Source organism: Oncorhynchus nerka, linkage group LG18 (genome assembly GCF_034236695.1).
Source record: "Oncorhynchus nerka isolate Pitt River linkage group LG18, Oner_Uvic_2.0, whole genome shotgun sequence".
NCBI lineage: Eukaryota > Metazoa > Chordata > Actinopteri > Salmoniformes > Salmonidae > Oncorhynchus > Oncorhynchus nerka.
Genome location: NC_088413.1, coordinates 71923680 through 71950275, shown reverse-complemented (window position 1 = coordinate 71950275; position 26596 = coordinate 71923680). Strand labels below are relative to the sequence as shown.

Here is a 26596-nt window from a genome sequence, read left to right as displayed (position 1 = left end):
TCATTCAATAAAAAAGTATTTTATAAATGGTCAAATGTTTCCTAACTGTACATTGAACACATAGTGAGGTGAAACTATTCATGTTTAAAAAAGTTCAGAAGGAAGAAAAGCTGGACTCTCCATCTCTACTACAAGCAAGTATTTCACTGCCCTCAAGTGGTAGCAAAAGGCAACTTATTTTGAGTTCAAATCAGCTCCAGACATCTATAGAACTGCCCAAAATGAAGCTAATGAACAACATGTTACATCAGCCTAATTCAAAGTTTGAAGCCCTTATTGGGTTGGGTAGATTTGGTATTCACTACCCAAAACAGCTGGAATACAATTACACACACTGAAATGATTCAGCAATAAACCCAGCTTAGTATCAGTCCATGTCTACTGCCTGATGTAAGTTGCAAAATTCCTGAAACTTTCATTAAATTCCCTGTTGTTCCCAAAATTCCTGGAATCAGGAGGGAATACGCAAGAAATCCAGAATCCTCCAACCAAGATTCCTAGAAAACCAGGAAAATTATTTAAAGTTCACAGAATTTTGCAGCTTTATGACTGGTCTTTGGTCTCTGCAGTCAGATCAGTCTAGCAGTTTGTCAATAAAGTCGCACTAACATTGATGCCCAATAGATCAACCAATCTCAACTCATTAAAATGTTTCACATTACAATATTTTGAATGTGGACTGGGACATGAAGTAATAACCAAGTAGATGTAAACAGCAGGAAGTAATAACCATGTAGATACTTGTGTTTGTAATATGTAATAAAATGATCATTAAATCATAAAAGATGGTACGTCAGTACCAAATATCAGGACATAAAATGATGCCAGGAATTCACTGAATGTTTCACCTTAAACCCTAAAATATTGGGTAATACTATGAGTTTAAATCACCATACGTCATACACAGAACAAGAACAGAGTAGACAAAAGTCAGACACAGCAGTTAAATTCATTTTAATTTTTTATTGATGAATGACTTATGGCTTTCACTCTGACTTGAATAAAAAACAGTCTCCTCTCAAATTGGACTTTGTGAGTACTGCTAAATCTGTTCAACATTTTCATGAAGGAAATTTGAGTTTGGCGAGAATCGTGGGAAAGACCCCTCCCCCACCCTCCCTTCGGAAAATCAGATCACACCTCCATTCTGCTCCCCCCACCTGTAGGCAGAAACGTAAAAAGGAAGCACCCGTGGTAAGGACTGTTCAACGTTGGTCCGAACAATCGGAATCTATGCTTCAAAATCGTTTTGATCACGTGGACTGGGAAATGTTCCGGGTCGCCTCTGAGAATAGTATCGTCGTATACAGACTCAGTGACGGGGTTCATCAGAATGTAGAGGATGTAGCTCTCACTGTGACGATTAGAACTTATCCAAACCAAAAACTGTGGATAGATGGCAGCTTTCACCCAAAACTGAAAGTGCGAACCGCCACATTTAAAGGTTCCGAACAGTCATTCTGATTCCCATGTAAAATAAGCCTTTTGACTGACTAAAATATCACCCATAATCGTTTGGCATTTGTCTTGTGATGCAGTTCACAGCAGCACTGACGGATGTGTTGATATGAAAACAGCGTCAGAGTTTTGAACGAATCTTTCCCCCTTTTGTTCCATGCTGACTGAAGACCTATCTAGCCAGTAACTAACACCAAACACAGATGAAAGGCGAGACATATAATTACAGTATCTTTGCCATGGATGAATAGTGTAAAATTAAAATGATATTTGTTGACACCCTACAGTGAAATTTTGGCACCAGTAGAGTAGCTATCTAGCTATATAAACCCAGACCCTCCGCAAACACGCCTTCTCTGATGTTGGTTACAAGGCGGTACTTATTTAAATTAGGTAAGGGAATATCATGTCACTATTGGTGTATTAAAATGAGAGTTAGGGTGATGTCACCCTATCCCCTTAATAATCCAGCCTCCTGAATCCAAGTGTTTGACATGGGGGAGGGGACCAGTAACTTTATGATCAAACTTTATCAATGAGGAAGCAATAGTCATTTTTCATACTTTGGTCATCATACTTTATTTGATCTGGTTTCATCCAAATATCATCAAACTTCATGAAAAACACGATTTTGACAGTTCATGACCTTTAACCATGGCAGGGCGACTGGGAACATGGACGTGTACAAAAAGACTAACTACGAGCTCCATAAGGCAACCAAAGAGGCAAAACGACAGTACAGGGACAAAGTGGTTGCAATTCAACAGCTCAGACACGAGACGTATGTGGCATGGACTCCTGTCAATCACGGATTCTAAAGGAAAAGGCAGCCACGTTGCGTTCCCTTGCCCACTTCGAGGAAAACAACATTGAGCCACCGACGCGGGGCCCCCTGATGCTGACAAGGACAGTGTGTGTTCCTAAGAGACCACTGCAAAATGATCAGTTTATCTGGTTTTACTATTTATAGGTCTGTTTGGGTAATATGAACATTTTTGTTTAATTCTATAAACTACTGACAGCATTTCTCCCAAATTCCAAATAAAAATATTGTCATTTAGGTCATTTATTTGCAGAAAATGACAACTGGTCAAAATAACAAAAAAGATGCAGTGTTGTCAGACCTTGAATAATGCAAAGAAAATAAGTTCATATTCATTTTTAAACAACACAATACTAATGTTTTAACTTAGAAAGAGTTCAGAAATCAATATTTGGTGGAATAACCCTGATTTTCAATCACAGCTTTCAAGCACCTTGGCATGGGGTTCAGGTCTGGAGACTGGGCTGGCCATGACAGGGTCTTGATCTGGTGTTCTCCATCCACACCTTGATTGACCTGGCTGTGTGGCATGGAGCATTATCCTGCTGGATCCTCCACCAAATGTCACAGTGGGTGCGAGACCTGGAGAGGCCTACAAGCCAGAGTGTCTCGCACCCACTGTCAAATTTGGTGGAGGATCGGTGGTGACCTGTGGGTGCTTCAGCAAGACTGGAATCGGACAGATTTGTCTTTGTGAAGGACACATGAGTCAAGCCACGTACAAGGTTGTCCTGGAAGAAATCTAGCTTCCTTCTGTTCTGACAATGTTCCCCAACTCTGAGGATTGTTTTTTCCAGAGAAACCGATCATTTTGCAGTGGTCTCTTAATGTTTTTCCCAGAGAAACTGATCATTTTGCAGTGGTCTCTTAATGGTTTTCCAGAGAAACCGATCATTTTGCAGTGGTCTCTTAATGTTTTTCCAGAGAAACCGATCATTTTGCAGTGGTCTCTTAATGTTTTTCCCAGAGAAACGGATCATTTTGCAGTGGTCTCTTAATGTTTTTCCCAGAGAAACGGATCATTTTGCAGTGGTCTCTTAATGTTTTTCCCAGAGAAACCGATCATTTTGCAGTGGTCTCTCAATGTTTTTCCAGAGAAACTGATCATTTTGCAGTGGTCTCAATGTTTTTCCAGAGAAACGGATCATTTTGCAGTGGTCTCTTAATGTTTTTCCAGAGAAACCGATCATTTTGCAGTGGTCTCTTAATGTTTTTCCAGAGAAACGGATCATTTTGCAGTGGTCTCTTAATGTTTTTCCAGAGAAACTGATCATTTTGCAGTGGTCTCTTAATGTTTTTCCAGAGAAACGGATCATTTTGCAGTGGTCTCAATGTTTTTCCAGAGAAACCAATCATTTTGCAGTGGTCTCTTAATGTTTTTCCAGAGAAACGGATCATTTTGCAGTGGTCTCTTAATGTTTTTCCAGAGAAACGGATCATTTTGCAGTGGTCTCTTAATGGTTTCCCAGAGAAACGGATCATTTTGCAGTGGTCTCTTAATGTTTTTCCAGATCTGTATCTATATTAGGATCTCTGACATGGCTCCCTCCTTCTGATACTTTTTTTATGTGTGTATCGTTGTTGTTTTTGTATTGCTAGGTATTACTGCTCTGTAGGAGATAGAAACACAAGCATTTCTCTGCACCTGCGATAACATCTGCAAATCTGTGTACGCAACCAAAAAACTTTGTCATTATCCAGGATACAATGTGTACCAGTCTATGTGGTCTAAAACTGGATTTAAAAGCTTCTGTTCCTGTTCTGGATCTGCTTCCAGCAGTTATGACCTACATTCCTAATCTACATTTAAAGAGCTTTAATTAATGCAATTGGATTCATGCAAACCATGCAAGTCATAACTGAAATTAAATTTAAGTAATTAAAGCTGATAATGTCTCAAACATAATAATCTGATCTTCATGCACAAGTGCCATGCATGTATAGCCGTGGTAAAAATGGTAAAACTATGCAAGGGAGTTAATTTTTCCACAAGCCTTTTTCTCGTGACAAATTAATTCAACTGTAAACACACTCGCTAGCTAGCATACTCGAGCCAGTAGCACACCGGACAACTAATTGAAATGTTTAAACCTGTCTTCTCGTCTTAACGGAAAAACACTTAAGCCTACTTGAGTTGTAAGGTGGCCTACCTAATTTGCTGAATGAAGGACTGCAAATGCCATTTGAGTTGAGCCACGACTCGTGCTACCGAAACAGGTGTGACTTTCTCATCAATAGGCCTACAACTATTCACCGTTTACTCCCTTTTAACAGGGTGTAATTGACTTAATATTGGTATTTGAGACATACAGTTCAGCATTAGAAAGCTCAAATTCTTTCCTTTTTAACTATTACATCCTCTGTGTTTGATTTGTGAGCTTAAACTTGATATGATGGGCAGGCTTCTGTTAAACATGAAACAAAGTAGTAGACTAATGAATACGCTATTTGCCTTCATCAAAATATTATTTTTGTTGCATATTTGAGTCTGGATCTTGCCCAGGTTTAGGGGAGTTGTAACCAATGATGTATATAAACCCTAGATTGTTGATGCTATGTGTTGGCCAGTGATATATATATATATATATATGTTTAGCTCACAAAATATAATTTAAGAGCATTAAGGTGACTGTAATAGTATAAACGTGGCAAAAACAAATTTACGCAGTGGGCCTAAGGCCTGATAAAGATATACCACCGTTCAAAAGTTTGGGGTCACTTAGAAATGTCCTTGTTTTGAAAGAACATTTAAAGAATTGTCAATTAAAATAACATCAAATTGATCAGAAATACAGTGTAGACATTGTTAATGTTGTAAATGATTATTGTAGCTGGAAACAGATGCCTCACAAGTCCTCAAATGGCAGCTTCATTAAATAGTATCCGCAAAACACCAGTCTCAACGTCAACAGTGAAGAGGCGACTCCAGAATGCTGGCCTTCTAGGCAGAGTTCCTCTGTCCAGTGTCTGTGTTATTTTGGCCATCTTAATCTTTTATTTTTATTGTCCAGTCTGAGATATGGCTTTTTCTTTGCAACTATGCCTAGAAGGCCAGCATCTCGTAATCGCCTCTTCACTGTTGAAATTGAGAATGGTGTTTTGTGGGTACTATTTAATGAAGCTGCCAGTTGAGGACTTGTGAGGCGTCTGTTTCTCTAACTACACACTCTAATGTACTTGTCCTCTTGCTCAGTTGTGCACCGGGGCCTCCCACTCCTCTTTCTATTCTGGTTAGGGCCAGTTTGCCCTGTTCTGTGAAGGGAGTAGTACACAGCGCTGTGCGAGATCTTCAGTTTCTTGGCAATTTCTCACATGGAATAGCCTTCATTTCTCAGAACAAGAATAGACTGACGAGTTTCAGAAGAAAGTGCTTTGTTTCTGGCCATTTTGAGCCTGTAATCGAACCCACAAATGCTGATGCTCCAGATACTGAACTAGTCTAAAGAATGCCAGTTTTAATGCTTCTTTAATCAGGACAATGGTTTTCAGCTGTGCTAACATAATTGCAAAAGGGTTTTCTAATGATCAATTTGTCATGTATTGTCATGTTATGTCTTGTTCCTGTTCTTTCTCTTCACTTCGTTTCCCCCTGCTGGTCGTATTAGGTTACCTTCTCTCCCTTTCCTTCCCCCAGCTGTTCCTCATCTCCTCTAACTACCTCGTTTACTCTCTCCCACCTGTTCCCTTTTTTCCCTCTGATTAGGTCTCTATTTCTCTCTCTGTTTCTGCTTCTGTCTTTGTCAGATTCTCGTTTGCTTCACCCTTGTCCCGTCCTGTCGTAATCTGCCTCTTCATCAGATGCTACGTGTGATCAGGTACCTCTGTCCTCTACAACCCGCGCCTACCCGGAGAGACCAGCAGTCTGTTGCCGCTAACCCTGCTATTCTCCTCTGCTGCTAGAAGGGGACTCTCCTGTAACGATCAGAGGACTTTATGATTTATTTGTCGCCCTCTCTGCGGGTTGTCTATTTTGTCAACCGATACATCTGAAGAGGATTTATGTCTTCCCTGTGTTTGGACATTAAAAGACTCTGTTTCTGTTAAACCGCTTTTGGGTCCTCACTCACCTGCATAACACAATTAGCCTTTTAAAATTATAAGCTTGGATTAGCTAACACAAGGTATCATTGGAACACAGGAGTGATGGTTGCTGATAATGGGCCTCTGTACGCCTATGTAGATATTCCATTAAAAAAATCTGCCGTTTCCAGCTACAATAGTCATTTACAACATTAACAATGTCTACACTGTATTTCTGATCAACTTGATGTTATTTTAATGGACAAAAAAAAGTGATTTTCTTTCAATAACAAGGACATTTCTAAATGACAACAAACTTTTGAACGGTAGTATATATTTTTCTGGTTGAAATCTGGTCAGGATGTCTTATTAGGTATTTAAGGTATTTTTTTATATTTTGGTTGACGTCTGGTTTATGGTTCAAATCTGATGGAATTACTGACCAGTTACCTAAATGCTACACAATTTATAGACACCAATCTATATAAACATGTGTATAGTGTTTGTGGGCCATGCACCAGGGCTTCCTTTAGCCGGTAATAGACGGTTTTTGGCCGATAAAAAATGAAAAAGCCGATAAATACAATTGGCACCGACCAATTGTCCAGAAGAAAAAAAATTCCATTGCAAAATAATGCTTTTTAGCCAATTCATTGATGGGAATACCAGTCGATGGAAATGCATTTGACAGGTTATGCTTATCAGTCTATAAGTTAATTAGCATATTTTTTGCTAATTAAATTGGCGTGTGTGTAGAGTATATTCGTTATGTATCTTATTTATCACATGAGTAAAGCATACAGATACAGAGCCTTCGAACGGAAAATCTGTCAAGACAGCGGGAGAGCTGCTGCTTCAGCATCTCAAACAGCAAATGCACACTGAAGGCCGACTTCATCAACGTGTCACACACCACTTTGCAATGAGCTGGAGGCAGTATGCATTATGAAAACATACACTTAATTGTTTGGAACCTGAAGGTTTTACTACATATTATGAGGCATGTCTTACCTTGCTTCTAAGTGGCCTAGCCAAAATCTGACCATATCTGTGAAGGCAATTATTTTATATCAACTTTATTTAATTGTCTGGTGGTCAAAGGCACAATCTAATCATATTGTCAACCCATGATAGTTGTTGCATATTAGATCTCCCCGCTTTCTAAATTTTTAACAGATATTTTCATCCCTGTCACATGAAACCATTCGCATGTGTGGTGCACTTTGACAATGTTGTTTTCCATTCAATTGCATTATGGAATGAACATTCGTGCTTAGCCTACTGCCTTGTGCGCATTGCTGTGCTTATAATGTGAAGAAATAATAGTTCATCAACATTTTAAGCTAAATCAGACTCATTGCTTTTTAACGTTTTCTTATTTATTTTTTGCTTAGGCCTACTACTGGTTGTATGAATTTGGGATCTATCGTCTCACAACTGTCCTAGTCTGTTTGGAATTGGCTATTTCTTTCTCAACAAACTGACCAATAAAATAGGTAAACCTTTCTTGTTCTGTTCTGTTGCATGTTTTGTTGATATTAATTACCATAATTGAAATGTGATTTCGGAGAACCGTGGGTGGATGCCCTGATCAGGTTACGCACCCAATGCATCTAGGTCCGGTAAATTAAAATGCTGCCGGTCAAATGTCCAGTGCCACATTTTCTTAAAGGAAACTCTGCCATGCACCCATTGGATATAAGACACTAGAACCTTTACAATTATTCAAATCTTATTTTTCAGCAGGTTTTGCATGACTCGGCTTAACACAGTTGGCAAACAATAGCTGGCAGAGTGCACCAAATTGGGTTAGGGTCTCATGGCATAGTGTACCCAGTCAACACACTGGGCTCGAGGATATTCCGTTTGACACTCAGGGGACTAGGGATGGACTCGGACTCAAGGAGCTTCATGCGGGCCGAGCATCCCGATTCCGGTAGAATCGTATTACTCTGGTCTCCGCATTGATGCAAGTAACCAGTCTTGTTCAGTACATTGCAATAGATCCGGATATCTCAAGTACACCGGTAAAAACACTGGAGTTGAAGTAATTAACATTTACCAACAGATGGCATCACCGTGCCATTTTACACCCATACCATCTTCCCATTTATAAAATAGGACAGGAGCTGTCAATTCCTTAACAAAACAAACCTAGTAATAATTTCCAACATGAACAGAATACAGATTAAGTCTTTTTGATGGCTGGGACAGACGTCCACAGCGTGAAAAGACAGGGGGCTTGTCTGCGAGGACTGTGGGTTCCCGCACAGGCGTGTCACCTGACTGTCTAAGGGGAGCATTGATGGGCGAGGGAGCGGCTGACCTGTGATCACCTGGCTCTTCGCCCAGTACCTCAGGCCCCATGTGACTTGCTGGGGTTCCGTCTTTTGTCATGCGACCCCTATGACCATCAGGGTTCTGAGTAGGTGTAGGCTCAGCAATCCGAAGGTCAACCCTGTTACGATGGTTCAGTGATCCATTCACTTTGACCAAGTAGGAGTATGGTGCCACTTTCTGTACACAGGATCTGAGTCTCCAGAGGCCCATCCGGTCCCTGTTTCACCCACCCTGAGTTCAGGTAAGTCTTTTGCTGATTTGTTATAGATGAACTTGGATACCTGTCTTCTGTGAAGTAGCTTCAACAGCACATCTGTCACCACACATGGCTCCAAGAGAGTGCTGGCAGATCTGCTTTTAAGCGCTGTGTCATGAGGCGCTGGGCCGGGCTGCTATCCATGCCTTCTGTCGGGGTATTGCGCCACTGCAGGATTGCTATCCAGGCATCTTTGCCCTCTCGCAGAGGTTTTTTGCAGAGGTTCTTTGCGATTTTGACTGCCGACTCCGCCTTCCCATTAGCTTTTGGGTGTCGTGGTGATGAGGTGACGTGCTCGAATTCCCATTCTGCAGCAAATTTTCAGAACTCAAATTCAGAGAATTGGGGTCCATTATCTGAAATGACCCTATCTGGATGACTATAACTGGCAAACTGAGCCTTGCAGCGTTTGATCGTTGTCTCTGCTGTTGTCTCTGCTTGAGGTGGTAGTTTTGTAGGGCCAGTAGCATGCTCTGCAGTCATTTCAGGGCATTCAGGAGAGGCTTGCTGAATATAGCAATAAGGGGCTTGTGATCTGTCTCCGTGGTAATGTTGTCGCTCCCGTACAGGTAGTGGTGGAAGCGTTGGCATGCAAACACAATGCTGAGGCACTCCTTCTCTATCTGGGCATAGTTTTGCTCTGTTGGAGTGAGTGCCCTAGGGGCGAATGCCACAGGCTGGCCCTCCTGCTTGCCTCATAATATGTAGTAAAACCTTCAGGTTTCAAACAATTAAGTGTATGTTTTCAAAATGCATACTGCCTCCAGCTCATTGCAAAGTGGTGTGTGGCACGTTGATGAATTTGGGGCATTTCCAAGACAGCCTTCACTTTCTCAGGATCCACCTTCAATCCGGTGGAGGACAAGATGTGCCCATGAAAGCGGACCTCTGGCACTTTAAACTGAAGCTTTTTTATGCTTAGCCTTAGCTTGACCTGTCTGCATCTGTCCATCAGGGCCAGCAGCTTGGCGTAATGGTCATATTCTGCCTCCTCATCACTGTCCTCATAGCTCACTACGAGGATATCATCTGCCATGGGTTCCACCAACAGCTCGTGCTGTTTCCGCTGATATACCTCTGGAGCCACGGAGACCCCAAACGGAAGCTTCAACCACCTCTTCCAGCCCCAGGGTGTCCAAAAGGTAGTCATGTAGCTGCTGGGCTCGTTGAGCTTGCACTGCAGGAAGGCATCTCTGGCGTCCAAGAGCGTGAAGACTCTGGCCTTCGGGAGCTTGTAAAGAACATCCTCCAACGTGGGCATAATGTAATGTGAACGTCGCAGCCTGATGACCTTTTTCAGGAGTAGTGCCATTTGACCATTAACCATGATTATCTAATGGATAATCATGGTTAATGGTTCATCTATGTCTTTACAGTTCCTGAAACATGTCAATGACCTTATGCCTGGCCTCTACTGCAGTGCTTAGCCACCCACTCAGTTACCAGGGACCTATTCTGCCACATCCCAAGGAAAGGAGAGAGATCCACCCCTCCTTAAATCTATAGCCATCGACTATGATACACGCTAAGAAAAAAAGAACGTAAAATGGTTCTTCGGTAGACCCTACAGTAGAACCCTTTAAAGAATCCCTTTTTGGTTCCAGGTAGAACCCTTTTGGTTCTAGGTAGAACCCTTACCTTGAAACAAAAAGGGTTATCCAATGGAGACAGCCAAAGAACCCCTTTTGAAGCCTTTTTTCTACTGTATTCTGATCTTCAATGTGGACAGAGGAGAAAATGACTTTGCTACCACTCGTGTGCACACTAGTGTAGTTGCTAAGTTAAATGTGAGCAGTTGAGTCATTTAACATTGTAGATTCTGACTGTTAAATATACAGCATTTTACTGTGCGTTACTGTTCTGTGGTGTCTTGCATGTCTACATTATGCCAATAGGTAATTTATTTTCTTCTCTTTTTATGCTTACAGTAAGTGTCATGAAAAGCCAGAAAACTCAGGAGGTTGATTTGTTGTGGGCCCTCTGGAAAGTCCTAAAATACACCCCTGACTGCCGTGATGAAGCTGATTCTCTTCACAGCAGATCTGACTCATTGCACCACTCTTGAAGAAGGCCACTACGCACTAGGATCTACCCCATCATAACATTCATCATTAATACAAAAAGCAATGGGCCTTTATATACTCTGTGTCCCAGTCTTTCCATGCATGTAATGTCTGTGGGTGAATCTTGAAACAATTACAGTTTGCAGATGTGCAGAATATTGTGATGTAGATTTGTTTTTGCCATTGCTTGATCTGATGGGGGCGGCAGGTAGCCTAGTGGTTAGAGTGTAGAGGAGGCAGGTAGCCTAGTGGTTAGAGTGTAGAGGAGGCAGGTAACCTAGTGGTTAGAGAATTGAGCCAGTAGCCAAAAGGTTGCTGGACCAAATCCCCGAGGTTACAAGGTAAAACTCTGTCTTTCTGCCACTGAACAAAGTAGTTAACCCACTGTAGGCCGTCATTGTAAATAAGAATTTGTTCTTAACTGACTTGCCTAGTTAAGAATATGTTGCAGATTTCAACTTTCATTGGTGCCTATGGAAACAAATAGAAAGGGAACAAACAATGTATTCAATTTCCAACTTTATCCTCTGCAATACTTTTTTGCACAGGTGGGCATTATCAGGTTATGATGAGGTCTTAACTATGACCACATAATATAGTGGTCAGAGTTAACAATTATGGTAATAATTATCGGCAACTGCTCGTATGGTGGTCATTAAAAAAAATCATATTCTGGTCGGTAAAAAGTTGTACAAAAAACAACGTCCATTTCAACCAGTTTGTGAACAGAAGAAGACGTCTTTTCAACCAAGTTTTGCCCACTGGGTGGTCTTTTGAACATTTTAGTGTCTATAGCTACTATGATATAAATGGAGCTATGAATTTGCTATGACAGCAAAATTCAGATTTTTTTCTCTCAACTCCATAAGAGGAAAAGTGAAGTTATATTAATAAATATTAAATTAGCTACTGGGCATTGACGTGATTTGTTTTACAAAACATAGAGCAACAAATTGAATTCCAGAGAATCATAGAGCAACAAATTGAATTCCAGAGAATCATAGAGCAACGAATCGAATTCCAGAGATTCATAGAGCAACTAATTGAATTCCAGAGAATCATAGAGCAACGAATTGAATTCCAGAGAATCATAGAGCAACGAATTGAATTCCAGAGATTCATAGAGCAACAAATTTAATTCCAGAGAATCATAGAGCAACGAATTGAATTCCAGAGATTCATAGAGCAACAAATTGAATTCCAGAGAATCATAGAGCAACGAATTGAATTCCAGAGAATCATAGAGCAACAAATTGTATTCCAGAGAATCATAGAGCAACGAATTGTATTCCAGAGAATCATAGAGCAACGAATTGTATTCCAGAGAATCATAGAGCAATAAATATAATTCCAGGGAGAAAAAACTCCAACACTGGGAGCTGATATGCAATTGGAGTAAGCTCTAACAGCTTCAAGCTCGACCCCAAAGCATTTATAATGTGGTCTGTAGAACTTTAGACTAGAGACAGAGCTCTTGTTTTCACCTCTAAAAGGTAATTGCCACAGGCAGCTATTTTTGCTAATCCTTACGACACATTACATTTGATAAAAGTAGTGTTTAGAGTAAGTTTCTGTAAACTAAGGCTTTTGATAATGAACAGATTTACTATTTTTGGTATTCTGAATCGTATACTGTATTCTTTCTCCAAGTAACTCAACATTTCTTCCAACTCCAAAGTTAACTTCTCTAACTGTGTATTGAGGGATACAGTACTTTTCTCTCTACCTAAACTCACCCAGACACTGACGTTTTCTTTCCGCATCTTAATCCCCACAGGGATTTGGTGAGACCTGAATCAGAGGGAGAGAAAGACAGTAAAAGAGAACAATGGTTTGGGAAGAAAACATCCTAAACTTACCCCGTAGTCCTTACAGCTGCCTCTGTCTGGGAGCCCCACCTAGCAAGTCCACATCGTGACAAGACTGGGTCGGGGCCACCTCGGACACGCATCCTGATAGATAAGCCAGGTGACAAAAGCAAGGAGTTAAAATACGATAGAGAAGTACCTACATCACTCCTCCTGGAAGTCATCTGAAATTAATCAGATTCTTTTGTTGATTCCTTTTGTTTTTTGGAACCACAGGGTTGAGAATTAAAACGGTTTGGTCGTGAATTTCTAAAGTTAGGTGTAGCTAGTGCATTGGCACCATTTGGTTGTTGAATCTTTTGTAGCATGGTAATAATCTATTGTATTTGGCTTCTGGTTGAGAGATCATTTGGTTCTAATTGCAAAATTGCATTGCATTGCAAATTGAGCATAAAATATATATTCTGTATATGATGTTATCCAGTGTTTATCAATTAATTTGAAATGAGCAACATTCAGATCCTTATTCAGAGATAAGGGTGCTTGTGTGAGCCAAAGTTTGATGAATTTACATAGGACTTCCATTTCATAGTCATATACAGCATCAACAAGACAACTCTCAAAATCTTACATACAAGAGATAACAGGGCAAAATACATGTGGAACAATATACAGAACCAGTCAAAAGTCTGGACACACCTACTCATTCAACGGTCTTTCTTTCTACATTGTAGAATAGTGAAGACATCAAAACAATGAAATAACTCATATGGAATCATTGTAGTAAGCAAAAAAGTGTAGCCTTGACAACAGCTTTGCACAGTCTTGGCATTTTCTCAACCAGCTTCAAGAGGAATGCTTTTCCAAGTCTTGAAGGAGTTCTCACATATGCTGAGCACTTGTTGGCTGCTTTTCTAGCTGCTTTTCCTTCACTCTGCGGTCCAACTCATCCCAAACCATCTCAATTGGGTTGAGGTCGGGTGATTGTGGAGGCCACATCATCTGATGCAGCACTCCATCTCTCTCCTTCTTGGTAAAATAGCCCTTACACAGTCTGGAGGTGTGTTGGATCCCACTAAACCCAAACCAGATGAGATGCCGTAACGCTGCAGAATGCTGTGGTAGCCATGCTGGTTAGTGTGCCTTGAATTCTAAATAAATCACAGACAGTGTCACCAGCAAAGCACCTCCACACCTCCTCCTCTATGCTTCACGGGGGAACCACACATGCGGAGATCATTGGAACCAAAAATCTCAAATTTGGACTCATCAGACCAAAGGACAGATTTCCACCGGTCTAATGGCCATTGCTCATGTTTCTTGGTGAGCAATGTAAGGGCTATTTCCAAGCAAGTCTCTTGTTCTTATTGGTGTCGTTTATTAATGGTTTCTTTGCAGCAATCTGACCATGAAGGCCTGATTCACACAGTCTCCTCTGAACAGTTGATGTTGAGATGTGTCTGATACTTGAACTCTGTGAAGCATTTATTTGGGCTGCAATTTCTGAGGCTGGTAACTCTAATGAACTTATCCTCTGCAGCAGAGGTAAATCTGGGTCTTCCTTTCCTGTGGTGGTCCTCATGAGAGCCAGTTTCATCATAGCACTTGATGGTTTTTGAAAAAACTTGAAGAAACTTTCAAGGTTCTTGATATTTTCTGCAATGACTGACCTTCATGTCTTAAAGTAATGATGAACTGTCATTTCTCTTTACTTATTTGAGCTGTCCTTGCCATAATATAGACTTGGTATTTTACTAAACAGGGCTATCTTTTGTATACCATGTCACAACAAAACTAATTGGCTCAAATGCATTAAGAATGAACAATTCCATAAATTAACTTTTAACAAGGCACACTTGTTAAAATACATTTTGATTTGTTTAACACTTTTTTGGTTACTACATGATTCCATATGTGTTATTTCATAGTGTCAATGACTTCACTATTATTCTACAATATAGAAAAAAGTACAAATAATGAAAAACCCTTGAATGAGTGGGTGTGTCCAAACTTTTGACTGGTACTCTATAGGTATACAAATTTCACATAAAAATGCCTGGGGCCATATGTGTACAAAGACCATCATGTATTTATTTTAGCATAAGATAACACTTGCGCAGACGCACATTAGGGTACGGGTCAAAACTATACGATATGGAACGGTGGAGGGCTGATATGTCAGGAATAACACTGAGTAAAAATTCAAAGCCCACTCCAGGATATGACTCAGGATATGAGAGCAGCCTGAGATCTCCATTGAAAAGATAAATAAATAAGCATATCCAATAGATTGCCTCACAGTTGAATCAAACAGCAAAAGGTACAGCAACAGGATTTACTCTGGGGTTGGGTACGGTCAGATACTTTTCATTTTACTTTTGAAATGTATTAGCATTGCTAGCTGTGAATGAGAGGATGTGAGTATCCAGCCTGGAGCGCTGTAAGCTGGATAGTCAATTATAATAAATGTATTATGTAATATATAATACATTTCATTTTTGAACATTCAAGTCTATATTAGCAATGAACAGAATGTGATTATATTATCACAGTTGGCTCTCTTATAAAAGTCGACCATCAACTGTATTAGGAGAAAAAAACTCATGCCAGACGCCATTGTATAGAAAACACTAACACATCAAATATCACTATTCACTAAACTCCAACATGGTGATAAACACTAGACAAGTGGTCCTATTCTAAACAAAAACCTATTCTGTCTATAATACAACAGTAACTGGCTTTATTCCGTCCAGCTAAATCAGCATGGAACTCTATGCCCGATAGTCTGTCAGAAAACAGCTATCTGATCAGTTAAGTAATGTGAGTGTATAAACAGATGACTTAGGGGGGGTTGTTGGTTCAACTCCAAGGCAAATTGTAATTTCTGTGCCCTTAAACTGATTATGTTTGGCAAATTTGAATAGATGTATATCTGAATAAGCCCGAGACAGGGTGCCAGAGTAGAGACAATGAACAGTGATCATGAAGTCCATATGTACTTCCAAAGATCCATTATGGGGCAACAGTATCCAATCTGTCAGTACAAACAGACTAGCCAATCGTGTGGTTCTTCAACGAGACGTTCAGTAGACATAAGATTCCAATTGCATTAGTCCTCCAGATTCCAAATGGTGAGCAGGAAAACATTTATCTCTATCTTCAGATTTGTTTTGCCAAATTTAGACATGAGCATTTGGAACATGAGGCCATGATAGGTCTATAAAGCAGGATTGTCCCAAGTGCAGGAACACAGTTGAATGTTGTCTTTAATTCACTCTTTTCAGGTGAACCCAAACAAAAAAAATAGCTGACGCAGCACTTACACATAATCACAGGATAGTCTTTTTCATCTGCCCTCTTTTATGAATCTCATTCAGGATGGCAGTGAGCTTTTGACGTTCAACAATCAAGTGATATGCTAATACAGCATATACACACAGACTGATCCTTTTTCATCTGCCCCCTTTTTTTTTTTGTTAAGGACAGCAGTGAACTTTTGACTTTCAACAAAAGGTGACACCTAATCTGCATAACCTGTACCTACAATATGTCTTTGGTCTCTGGCAAGGTAGCCTAATAAAGGCAGCGCTAGTTTGGGGAAGCTTTGTGACTGTAGTCCTCATACGAGGAGAGCGCTATTTTCTATGTTCTGCTCAGTAAACACACCACTGCATTATCTGTGTTCACGCATAAACCTCTAAGTATTTTCCATTCACCTTACCACAATTTATTTTACTAGAGGTGTTTACCAGAAAACTAATTTAGTCATTTTCAACATGAGTTAACATCAGATACCAGCTGATGTAATAAAACTGGTGCATTATTTTACTGAGCAAAACAAGTGAAGTGGGCTGAGGCCCCTCAGCAGAGGAGAGTAGCGCCAGTTTAGCGGTGAAGAGGTAAACCAGGCTCACCCTTCTTTGGGGAAGAACACAGCAGAGAATAGATGTGTTCCTCACTCACTCAACCCGCTGCCGTTCTCGCGTCTTCACCTGGGGTAATTCGGAATAAAAGGAGAAACTTAAACAAACAAAACACAAAATAAAACTGTTAAGTTGTAATAAAATGGGAGAGTAGCTAAATAAGAAATCAAAAGGATAAAAAAAAATATCAGAAAAATATGCTGTACTATTTACATTGCCCGGAAAATGGAGGGGCCAGGAAATAGCACATTTGCGTGAATTGCCAGGTGTACGGTGTAAATGTTTTGATGTCACTTTACACTATTTGGTGTAAAGATGCCCAAATTGGAATAGCAAAACATCAGTCAAATAACTATATGATCTTAATAAAAGCAGTTGCTTTGTGTCTTTCATAAAAAAATTCAGATCACTCACATTCAAGGCCAAACATGGAGGTCAAAATTAGTCTAATCATGACACGACTTGACACAACTGAATTTGAAATTGCTGATAATTGAATGAAGTATGGTTGAGTTTTATTGAAATGTAACAAGAACATTTTTATAAATACAAACACATCAAAGAGCAAATTGTCTTGGCGATTAAGGTTTTGCCAGACCCATTATCTAAAAGGGCAAATTTGAGAGAGCTGTAGTAATACGTTTAGAAAAACACAGTTTGTCTACTTCTACGAATGCTTAACATACAACTTTTACGTAACTATTCCGGTACATGAAAAAGTGCAATTTTCCTCTCCTTTTTCCCCCACCTCTGCAACAAAACTGAAAATAAAGCTTTCAGTTTAAAGCCTTTATGTACAAGCAAAGTCCTATGCCTACCTATCAGAAATCTGGGAGGGAAAATGTCCAATGGGGAGAGGGGTCTGGGAATGGGTTGCTGGCCAGTCACTGAACGATTCTCATGATTGCAAATGCTTTCTCAAATAATTTTTCTCTTCTTTTTTTTATGATCGTCCAATTTTTCCTGTAAATGCCAGCTTAAAAAAGCTAAACAAAAAAATCTTAAATTTAAAAAAATAATAAAATAATGGTAAAAAATGTCCCAAGTAGCCACAAGCAAAGCAAAAAAGGATTAGCACAAATTATTAAGCAAGCTTATGTATGTACATTCATATTTTGCTCCATATTGGTACTGTAGTGCAACAAATCCATATTTCTAATGTTATTTATGCATTTTGATTCATTTTTTATTTTGTTTCTATTTCTTTTGAATGTGAAGGGTGATATATACACACAGCCAATCAAAGGATGCTGTCAAAGCCCAATCCGTTCATGTTTTGTCTACTTCCATTGGTGCCCATAAGAATCTTGGTAAAACTCCTGGTTGTCATTATTGTAACCATAGTTACCAGAGTAGTCGCCACCTTGTTGCAGGGGTTGCTGGGCAATGGGTTGGGAGCCCCAGTTCTGGTTGTTGGTCTGCCGGCGCTTGGAGTCCGGTTGGTTGTAACCGTCAGCCTTCCTCTTCCCGCCCAAGTTGTCCCCGCGGTTTCCCCTGGCCCCTCTGATGCCGCGGCCCCTCTGCTGGGGCGGACCTCCCCGGCTCCCACGGCTTCCCCTCGGTACACCCATAGGAGCCCCCCTTTGGACGTAGCCACCTCTGCCACGAGGGGGTGGTGCTCCTCGGCCTCTAGGGGGAGGGGGGGCACCTCGACTCACCCTGCCCCCCCTTCCTCTCGGCACGTAGACGTCATCGTATCCCCCGTAGTAAGGGTCGTCGTAGCCACCTCGGTAGTCATGGTAGTCGTAACCACCCCCGTAGTAATCATCGTAGTAGTCCTCGTAACCGTAGTAGTCTGGAGGGTAGGCATAGCCACCTCTCCCACCTCGGCCCCTGCCTCGCATGGGAGGCGGCATGCGTGGAGCAGGATAATAGTAGTAATCATCATATCTGTGACAACAACAAAGCAAACAGGGACATACGAAATAAGACAAATGGAAAAAAAATATCATTATACAGTCATACCAGCCACTCCAAGCGGACTGGGCGTGGCTAGGTGCGGTCAACCTCTACTCACCCTGTGGTCCTAGTTGGCTGTCTCTGGGCCTGCCGCTCTTTCCTCTTCCTGTCCGGAGGCTTTGCCAGAACAATCTCTATCTCCTCGCCTTCCAATTCTTTGCCATTCATTTGTTGCATTGCCTAAACAGTGATGGGTTTCCCCAAGTGAATATCACAGAGATTCTCTACAAGCACAAGGCAAACACATAGCATGCATACTCCAAGGAGGTGTAGAAGACGCCAGTACTCACCTTCACGGCAGCATCTCTGTCCTCAAAGTGAACAAAGGCATAGTCTTTCAGCTTCTTGACCCGCTCCAACTTCCCAAACTGGGAGAACGTTTTCTCTAGGAGCTCCTCTGTGACCGGTGTGGCCAGGTTCCTCACAAACAGCACCTTTACCTGGTGGAAGACCAACACAGTGAGTTTAGAAGTTGTTCTCTGGCATAGAACGGCCAGTTCTCTCAGTGTAATGTTTCTACATGAAAGATATCTGGGTATTTCCTCTACTCCCCAGTATCTGTGATTTAACATTCTTTGCTATAGTCAGACACTAGCTTGACGGCGGGGGGGGGGGGGTCTTCAGGACCTTACCTTTGCCATAATCTCTGGGTCCGGTTCGTCTACTGGATCTGCCCACTCAACAGTAACAGGGTTCCCCCACACCTTCACCTTGCCACTCATGAGGCGGCGACGGGCCTGGGCCGCAGTTTTGTGGTCCTCGTATTCTAAGAAGCAGAAGCCACGGTTCTTCTTTTTATCATCTGGCTGGTGGTAGAGTATCACCTCCACGAGGCCCTCTGGTGGAGGCACACATATGTGCATGGTCAAAAAGAATCACAGGAAAAGCCTCCATTACACTGATTATATAATATGAGTGTAATATGATCGACAAGGACATGAGGTCACCGGTAAGAATAGATTCATGAAATCATTTGGGATGAATGTCAGAACACACAGGGCTGCACCAACTAATATAAGGTATGAAGATAGGGAAAAAATGGCAGATCTTTATATCTAGGTGGGGTATTTATTTTTATTTTACCTTTATTTTACTAGGCAAGTCAGTTAAGAACAAATTCTTATTTTCAATGACGGCCTAGGAACAGTGGGTTAACTGCCTGTTCAGGGGCAGAACGACAGATTTGTACCTTGTCAGCTCGGGGATTCGAAATTGCAACCTTTCGGTTACTAGTCCAACGCTCTAACCACTAGGCTACCCTGTAGCCAGGTATTCAAGCATGAATCAGATAACTTAATAACTTGTTGAAAATCTCTATGAAAGTATGTAAGAATCTCCAATTTCCTTGTACTTGTCAGACGATGTTTCAAATATAAAACCTTATTTAAATTGAGGGCACCAAAAAATATGATATAACAATGGTACTGATTTTCTCTAACCTGTGACTTTGCTGAAATCTTCCAATATGCTTTCTCTTGTCTTGTTCTTTGGAATTGACCCAACAAACAGCCGATTGTTTGCGACAGAGATGCAGACACCCAGGTATTTGCCCGACCGGATTTCATAATTATCACACTAGAACAAAAATATAAACAAAAAGTGTTCTCAAAATTGACCCCCACACAGATAAGTCATGCAGTTACACTTCCCAGATAACTCTGGCATGATGAGACACAGTGACCAACCTGTCTACAACGTTCATGGCTAGCGAAGCAAACACCATAAATGACCAAGTCATGCTCTTTACTTGTGGCGATTAAAAGGGGAAATCTTACAAGCTTGACGGCCTCTAGGGCAGCATCTTTATTGCAGAAGGTGATGAAGGCATATCCTCTGTTCTGACCCGAAAGGAGGGGATCCATCATTAGACGCAGGTCCCAAATGGGCCCGGCTTTCTCAAACAGAGGCACCAGCTCATCCTCATACAAGTCTCTGGGGATCTTGCCAACAAATACCTGCATTGATAAGATCAAATTGGCAAATTACAAGCATACTGTGTAGCTTTGATTGTATTCAATGCATTTTTGACTTGAACAAGATGGAGCACTCTAGGAACTTAAGAGGTCGATTTGTGAAAAGGCATATTAGATCATATCATAACTTTAAAGGCTGAGTAAGATGTTTCAGAAGCCGGTAGATTCATTACTTACCAACAACAGCTGCAAATCCCAATAAAACTACATCACGTTTTAAAGTTGACTTTCCTTCCTTTGTCTACCTATACTAAAAATGGTGTGGTTCAAAGTGAGGTATTTATTTAGTTCCAATAACACCAATGTTTGCTAGCAAGTTTCTAACTGCATTGTGGCATTAACTAACCATTAATTATTTACATATAACAGATTTTAATTTGCATATATTTGTGGACGAAAATCTGACTTATTGCACCTTAAAAATGTTGAACCATAATAAAATTGCATTCGTTTCCATAAGGTTGCGAATGTTTTTTTCTACAGCCCAAAATTGAGAGGACACCTCCTTAACAGCCAATAAATAGCCTGCATGAGAAGACTGACAGACAATAGAAAATAGGTTGTGCTTCTTGCCTCTGTTCCGATTCCAGGCTGGGCCCCTGAGTACACCTCGTCAGGTGGAGGCCCCCCATACTTCCTCTGTCCTGTGGTGACGTCCAAAGTGTAACCTGTTCTTTCCAGAAGAGCCTAAACAGTATCAACCACAGATACATTCACACAGAGACCTTTAGTCCACATGTCCATCATTGTTAAAACATAAGCTTATGGAACTTAATGAGAAAAGAAGAAACAATTTGTTCACCTTTATCTTAGTCTCATCAGGACCCTTTGTGGATTCTTGAACTTTACTTCCTTGCTTTTCTCGCTGTCGGTATGTCTTCATCACACCACAGAGAAATGCACTTTTGTTCTGAGAGAGGACCAATAGCGTTTAGTGTAAATCACTTGTATACCTTGTTGTGTCTTTGTATGACTACTCTTGAGCGACAGTGTGGACAGGACCACTCACCTGCACATGTGACAGGTCACTCTCCCTGAACTGCTGTAACACTGACAGGGCTCCCTCCTCATTGAACTCCCTCAGGGCGTCGATGGCTCTCTCGTCCAGGTCAGCGTAAGCCACCAGTCCTGGGATGCACACACACACACACACAACCACACAGACAGAGTGAGACAGAGAGAGAGAGAGAATTATATTTAGGCGGAGTCTGCGGATCCGTAGGTAATCACCATGCCCCCTTGTTTCTTTTGACCCGAGAGCTGAAGATCCAATTTACGTTCTTTCGCATGTATTAATTTACGGACACATTTTTTTTTATAACATAGCTGCTGCTCAACCTCCCCCTTCACATTTCTCTCTTTACCCACCCTCTTATGAACCCTCAACCAATTTTATCTACATGATCATGTAGGCTACGTCTCTGCCTCATATTTCTGAACATGCGGCTATTAGAATGAACATTTTTTTAAACTTAAAAAGTAGGCTAATTTAGGGTGTAGGCTACAACCTTCTCTGTCTGTTGAAACTAAGGATAATGCCGTAGCACAAGCAGGGGCGCAGTTTACACAACGCATTGGGGCAAAACAATCTGCGTTTTAGTCACACGTGTACATTTCTGATAATGTCATCTTTATAGTTATGCTTCCATAATGTAGCCTGAGAAGCTAAAAAAAAATAACACTGCTACTTTGACTGCTTGTCTGCCCCCTGCTTTGCAAATGTTTGCAGTGATGGTGAAAAAAATAACATTACATCGCTATATAGACTGCGTGTCTGTGTCTTGCTCCTGGTTGAGATGCTGTCTAAATTGTCGCATGTACAGCCTCCTGAAAAAAGAACATGAAATCGTTACTTAGACTGCTTTTTTGTGTTGTGCTTATGTTTGCAATAGCCTACTGTTACAACAGACAAAATGTTTTGTTGTACAATAAGTCAATCATGTCTATTGTACAACATGTCCAAGTCTGTAGACTACACCAGGCAAAGATGTCCAATCATCCACGCGGAGAGGAAGGGGCAGCGGCAACATAAAAAAAATCTACATAGAGCATCCTGTACATGCGCAGGCCCTCTCTGACCTTTAGTTGTCGGGAAGAACGGTTCAGGAAAAGTCGGATCGGCAGCCACTCCGTTCTATTTATAGGGTCACAACTAAGTCATACATTCCTGGTGAGAGTCACTGAAACATGATGATGACGCCCGGGGGGGAGGGCTCTCTCTGTAAGTCACCATTACACTGCTATGAGCTCAACGCTCACTGACTCCTTCACTCAACGTGATTTACATCATACCGCTGACCAAGGTGGAATCCTTTGGTTGATAGTCTTCTTGAGCTTGCAGAAATATACATTATGATGTCTTAAGAAATATCATGCAATGCAATTAAGAAGTAGTGAGAACAACCCCCGCCCTTTGCACTTACCAGTCTGAAATATCTTATCCAGGCTCTCCGCCACTTTCTGTGGAAGGCCTGCGTCTATGAGTGTCTGGTAGTTCTCTGTGTGTGTTACTGTTATGTCCATTGGTTCGTCTTCCTCCTTAACTGGAGCAGAACTGCCATTCACTTCAGCTGCCATTCTCCTTTGGGTCAAATGATGTGAATCAAAAGAGATACCAGGAGACTAGACACCACATGAAGAAGCAGGCCTATACATCAACTATGCTGCGCATTCACAAACAATATGTAAGACATGATAATACAATACCAGCTACTCTACAATGAGTAGAATACTATTTACTGCCCAATTATGGATATGAACATGTTAGGTATTGGGTAAAATGCAACTGTGATGCAATAGGCCTATTTATTTGCCATTGCCACCTGACCCACCGTTGGCTAGCTAATGTCATTGTCATGCAAGAGTCCAATAAACCTCCACAGCAGGGGAAGAATTATCAAGCCTACGTCGACAGAAATTCAGTGGATACATTTTTATATGTGAATAATAGAAATACGGAAAGTTCAGCCTGGTAAGTTAGCTAGCTAGCTGGCTATCTATCTACAGAGCATTGTTATAGAGCCAACTACTGATGTCTGACAGGGGGCACAGTACTGAAGCCACCAAGCAGCCATTCATACTCCTCCATTGTAAAATGTTAGTTTTTTTAAATAATAGATTTTGGAAGATATAAAGATGTGTTTATTAATGTCTACAGTCGTTTTTGCAAAGTATATTCTATTAGACACCTTAATGCATATTTTTTAAATTATATTATGTGAACTAAACAAAGAAGTAAAAATAAAAAATATATATTTCAAGTAGGTTACTTTTAGTCAGTAGTTCTGAAAGTAGCACTCACGAGCCAAAAGTGGTCCCCAAAGTTGTGTACTACATCACATATGTGCATCGCAATATGTGCACATGTCATTGCTCTCTCACTCACTCCGATGTATGTGCATCTTGCTAGATGTCACTCAAATGGCGAGGGGCTGAAGCTCATTGGCTAGAACTCGAATTGCTAGGGGGCTGGCACACGTGGGGGGAAATGTAGGGAAATGGTGCAGAGATTTTGTGGCTAATGGGGAACATGCATAAAGATGGCAAAATTCAGATATGACGTCATTGGCCTTGTTCGAGAAGACCAAAACTGTAATGTATCATGGGCAAATTGTGATTGACTGACCTACAAATAATAATGAGTAGTTATTTATGGTTCGAGGTTCTTTGTAGATCAGTCAGTCGAACAAGCTCATTGTCTTAGCACTATCTACTGAGTTTTTAAACTACTGCGCACGATATGGTTCAACGTGCCAATAAATCAGCACAATCTACATTTTAGTTTTTCCAAATTGCTGGTGTCTTGAAGCTAAAATTGAGATCATGTATACTCTAATGACCATACAAAAAAAGCACAATGGAGAGAGCTATGTACAATACTGCTAATTTAGCAAAACGAGGAATTTGTGGTAAGTACATGGGAAACACCATCTTTATGCAACTCCGCTATTGAGGTAAAACAGTAATTCTGCTCATAGATTATGCACGCATGAACTACACATTGACACATCCAGACCAAAGCGGGTGGTTTAAAAAATACTTAGTAGTTGCCAAAGTTCCGGGGGGTGTCTTTAAAACTTCTTTGTGATCGGTGTCCAGTCCAGGGAACAGTTGAGCTAATGTAGGCTAATGTGATTAGCATGAGGTTGTAATAACAAGAACATTTCCCAGGACATAGACATATCTGATATTGGCAGAAAGCTTAAATTATTGTTATTCTAATTGCACTATCCAATTTACAGTAGCTATTAAAGTGAAAGAATACCATGCTATTGTTTGAGGCGAGTGCACAGTTTTGAACATGAAAGTTATTAATAAACAAATTAGGCACATTTGGGCAGTCTTGATACAAAAGTTTGAACAGAAATGCAATGATTTATTGGATCAGTCTAAAACTTTGCACATACATTGCTACCATCTAGTGGCCAAAATCTAAATTGTAGCTGTGCTGGAATAACACATGGCTTTTCTCTTGCATTTCAAAGATGATACCAAAAAATAAATACAAGTTTTTTTTTCTTCTTTGCATTATCTTTTACTAGATCTATTGTGTTATATTCTCCTACATTCCTTTCACATTTCCACAAACTTCAAAGTGTTTCCTTTCAAATGGTTACAAGAATATGCATATCCTTGCTTCAGGGCCTGAGTTACAGGCAGTTAGATTTGGGTATGTAATTTTAGGCAAAAATGTATCCTTAAGAGATTATAGAATTTTTTTTAAGGAGTACTAATGTTACTGTACCCAGAACAACAAATACTTAAATACATGTAATTCTGTCCTTGTAACATCTGAACTACTGTGGAACTCAATTCATTCCTGTGGATGGATGACTGCTGCTGAGTACCAATATGGCAACCGGTGGCGTCAAAGCCTCTCATTGGCTATTACATTGCATCCGCAATACAGACTTTACACATCATTGTAGCCAACCAAGCAGGAGTTAAGTGCCAGTGTAATGTGTTATTTTACCCCCTAGCCCAACTGTCCATTGTATACTCTTTATATACACACACACACGTGTTCACCATGTACCTTTGTATTGATTTGTCAATAACGGTTGCATACTGTGAAACCACACACAAAAATGAGTGCCAGTGTCGACCAGACAGCCACCTGAATACTTTTTCGCGCGCTATATTACAAGTATGAGGTAATACACCATTCACGTGCTAGATTGCTAACCGAGATGCACTTCAATCTATGAAATTCAAGCACGATATTACAATAACGTTACTTTTAACTGTAAAGTGCGACAAGTAGCTAAGCTAGTCGGTTGAAATATATTTTGCATGTGGGAGGTACATCTGGCTAACGTTACTACTAGCTGGGTTGCACGATGCATGTCTGGCTGGTATGTCTGGGACGTGGGCTCGTCTGTAGTACACAAAGCTAAGCAGACCCGCCCCCCTCGACTGAGCATAATTGGCCATTCGCTTACATTAATACCAGTACATATGCAATTACAAATGAAAATCAAAAGGCATCGATTACATTCCATTTGATTTCAGGTGTTTCCCCCCCATGATTAACTAGTGTCCAACACTGGGGCCTAATCGCTCTAGCTAGTTGCTACAGTATCGCAATTTCAACAGCCCATTTTGCTAATCCTTCCCGATCATGAATAACAAAACCTGGAAGCACTTACCGCTCCACAAATCCCAGTATTTTATAAAAAAAGTTAAAATTGTCACGGAATGCCAAATGTGAACAAAACTGTCCCGAGAAATTGTGATTCTTGTTTATTTGGGTTTGCACATCGGAGAATGACCGCTCTGGCGCTCGTTCACGCCCCTTTCTCGCGGTCAACCCGACCCTGCCAGCCGCGCGCACGCATCTGATCCACGGGGTTTCCGACAGCATTTCACAAGGCGTTGAACAGGATTAACGCCATAGAAATATGTTACATTATTAACGCATTTAGCACTGGTTAATAAGCACTTATTACACGAAAAATTTGTCAGTTTTGA

The 26596-nt window shown here is 40.8% G+C and overlaps 1 protein-coding gene across 4 annotated transcripts in view; it reads right to left on the bottom strand.

Annotated features, from left to right (window-relative positions):
* The window catches only part of LOC115146421 (heterogeneous nuclear ribonucleoprotein R), a 33316-nt gene extending 6885 nt beyond the window's left edge, over positions 1-26431 (bottom strand). Inside the window, exons 1-14 of one of the 4 annotated variants that reach the window (XR_010459796.1) lie at positions 26275-26431; positions 23050-23207; positions 21636-21754; positions 21429-21536; positions 21200-21313; positions 20429-20608; positions 20093-20228; positions 19286-19491; positions 18944-19093; positions 18712-18833; positions 18043-18584; positions 16686-16763; positions 12820-12912; positions 12697-12751 (exon numbers count right to left, since the gene is read on the bottom strand). Coding sequence is in view for 2 of the 4 variants with exons in the window: in XM_029688474.2 (XP_029544334.1) it covers positions 17975-18584; positions 18712-18833; positions 18944-19093; positions 19286-19491; positions 20093-20228; positions 20429-20608; positions 21200-21313; positions 21429-21536; positions 21636-21754; positions 23050-23203 (1899 nt within the window). In the remaining 2 variants the exon portion in view is untranslated. Of the gene's footprint in view, positions 1-943; positions 12913-16685; positions 16764-17187; positions 18585-18711; positions 18834-18943; positions 19094-19285; positions 19492-20092; positions 20229-20428; positions 20609-21199; positions 21314-21428; positions 21537-21635; positions 21755-23049; positions 23208-26274 lie in introns of those variants that run through there. The other 3 variants (XR_003866147.2, XM_029688475.2, XM_029688474.2) reach the window with 3 other exon arrangements.
* Between the last annotated feature and the right edge of the window lie 165 nt (positions 26432-26596).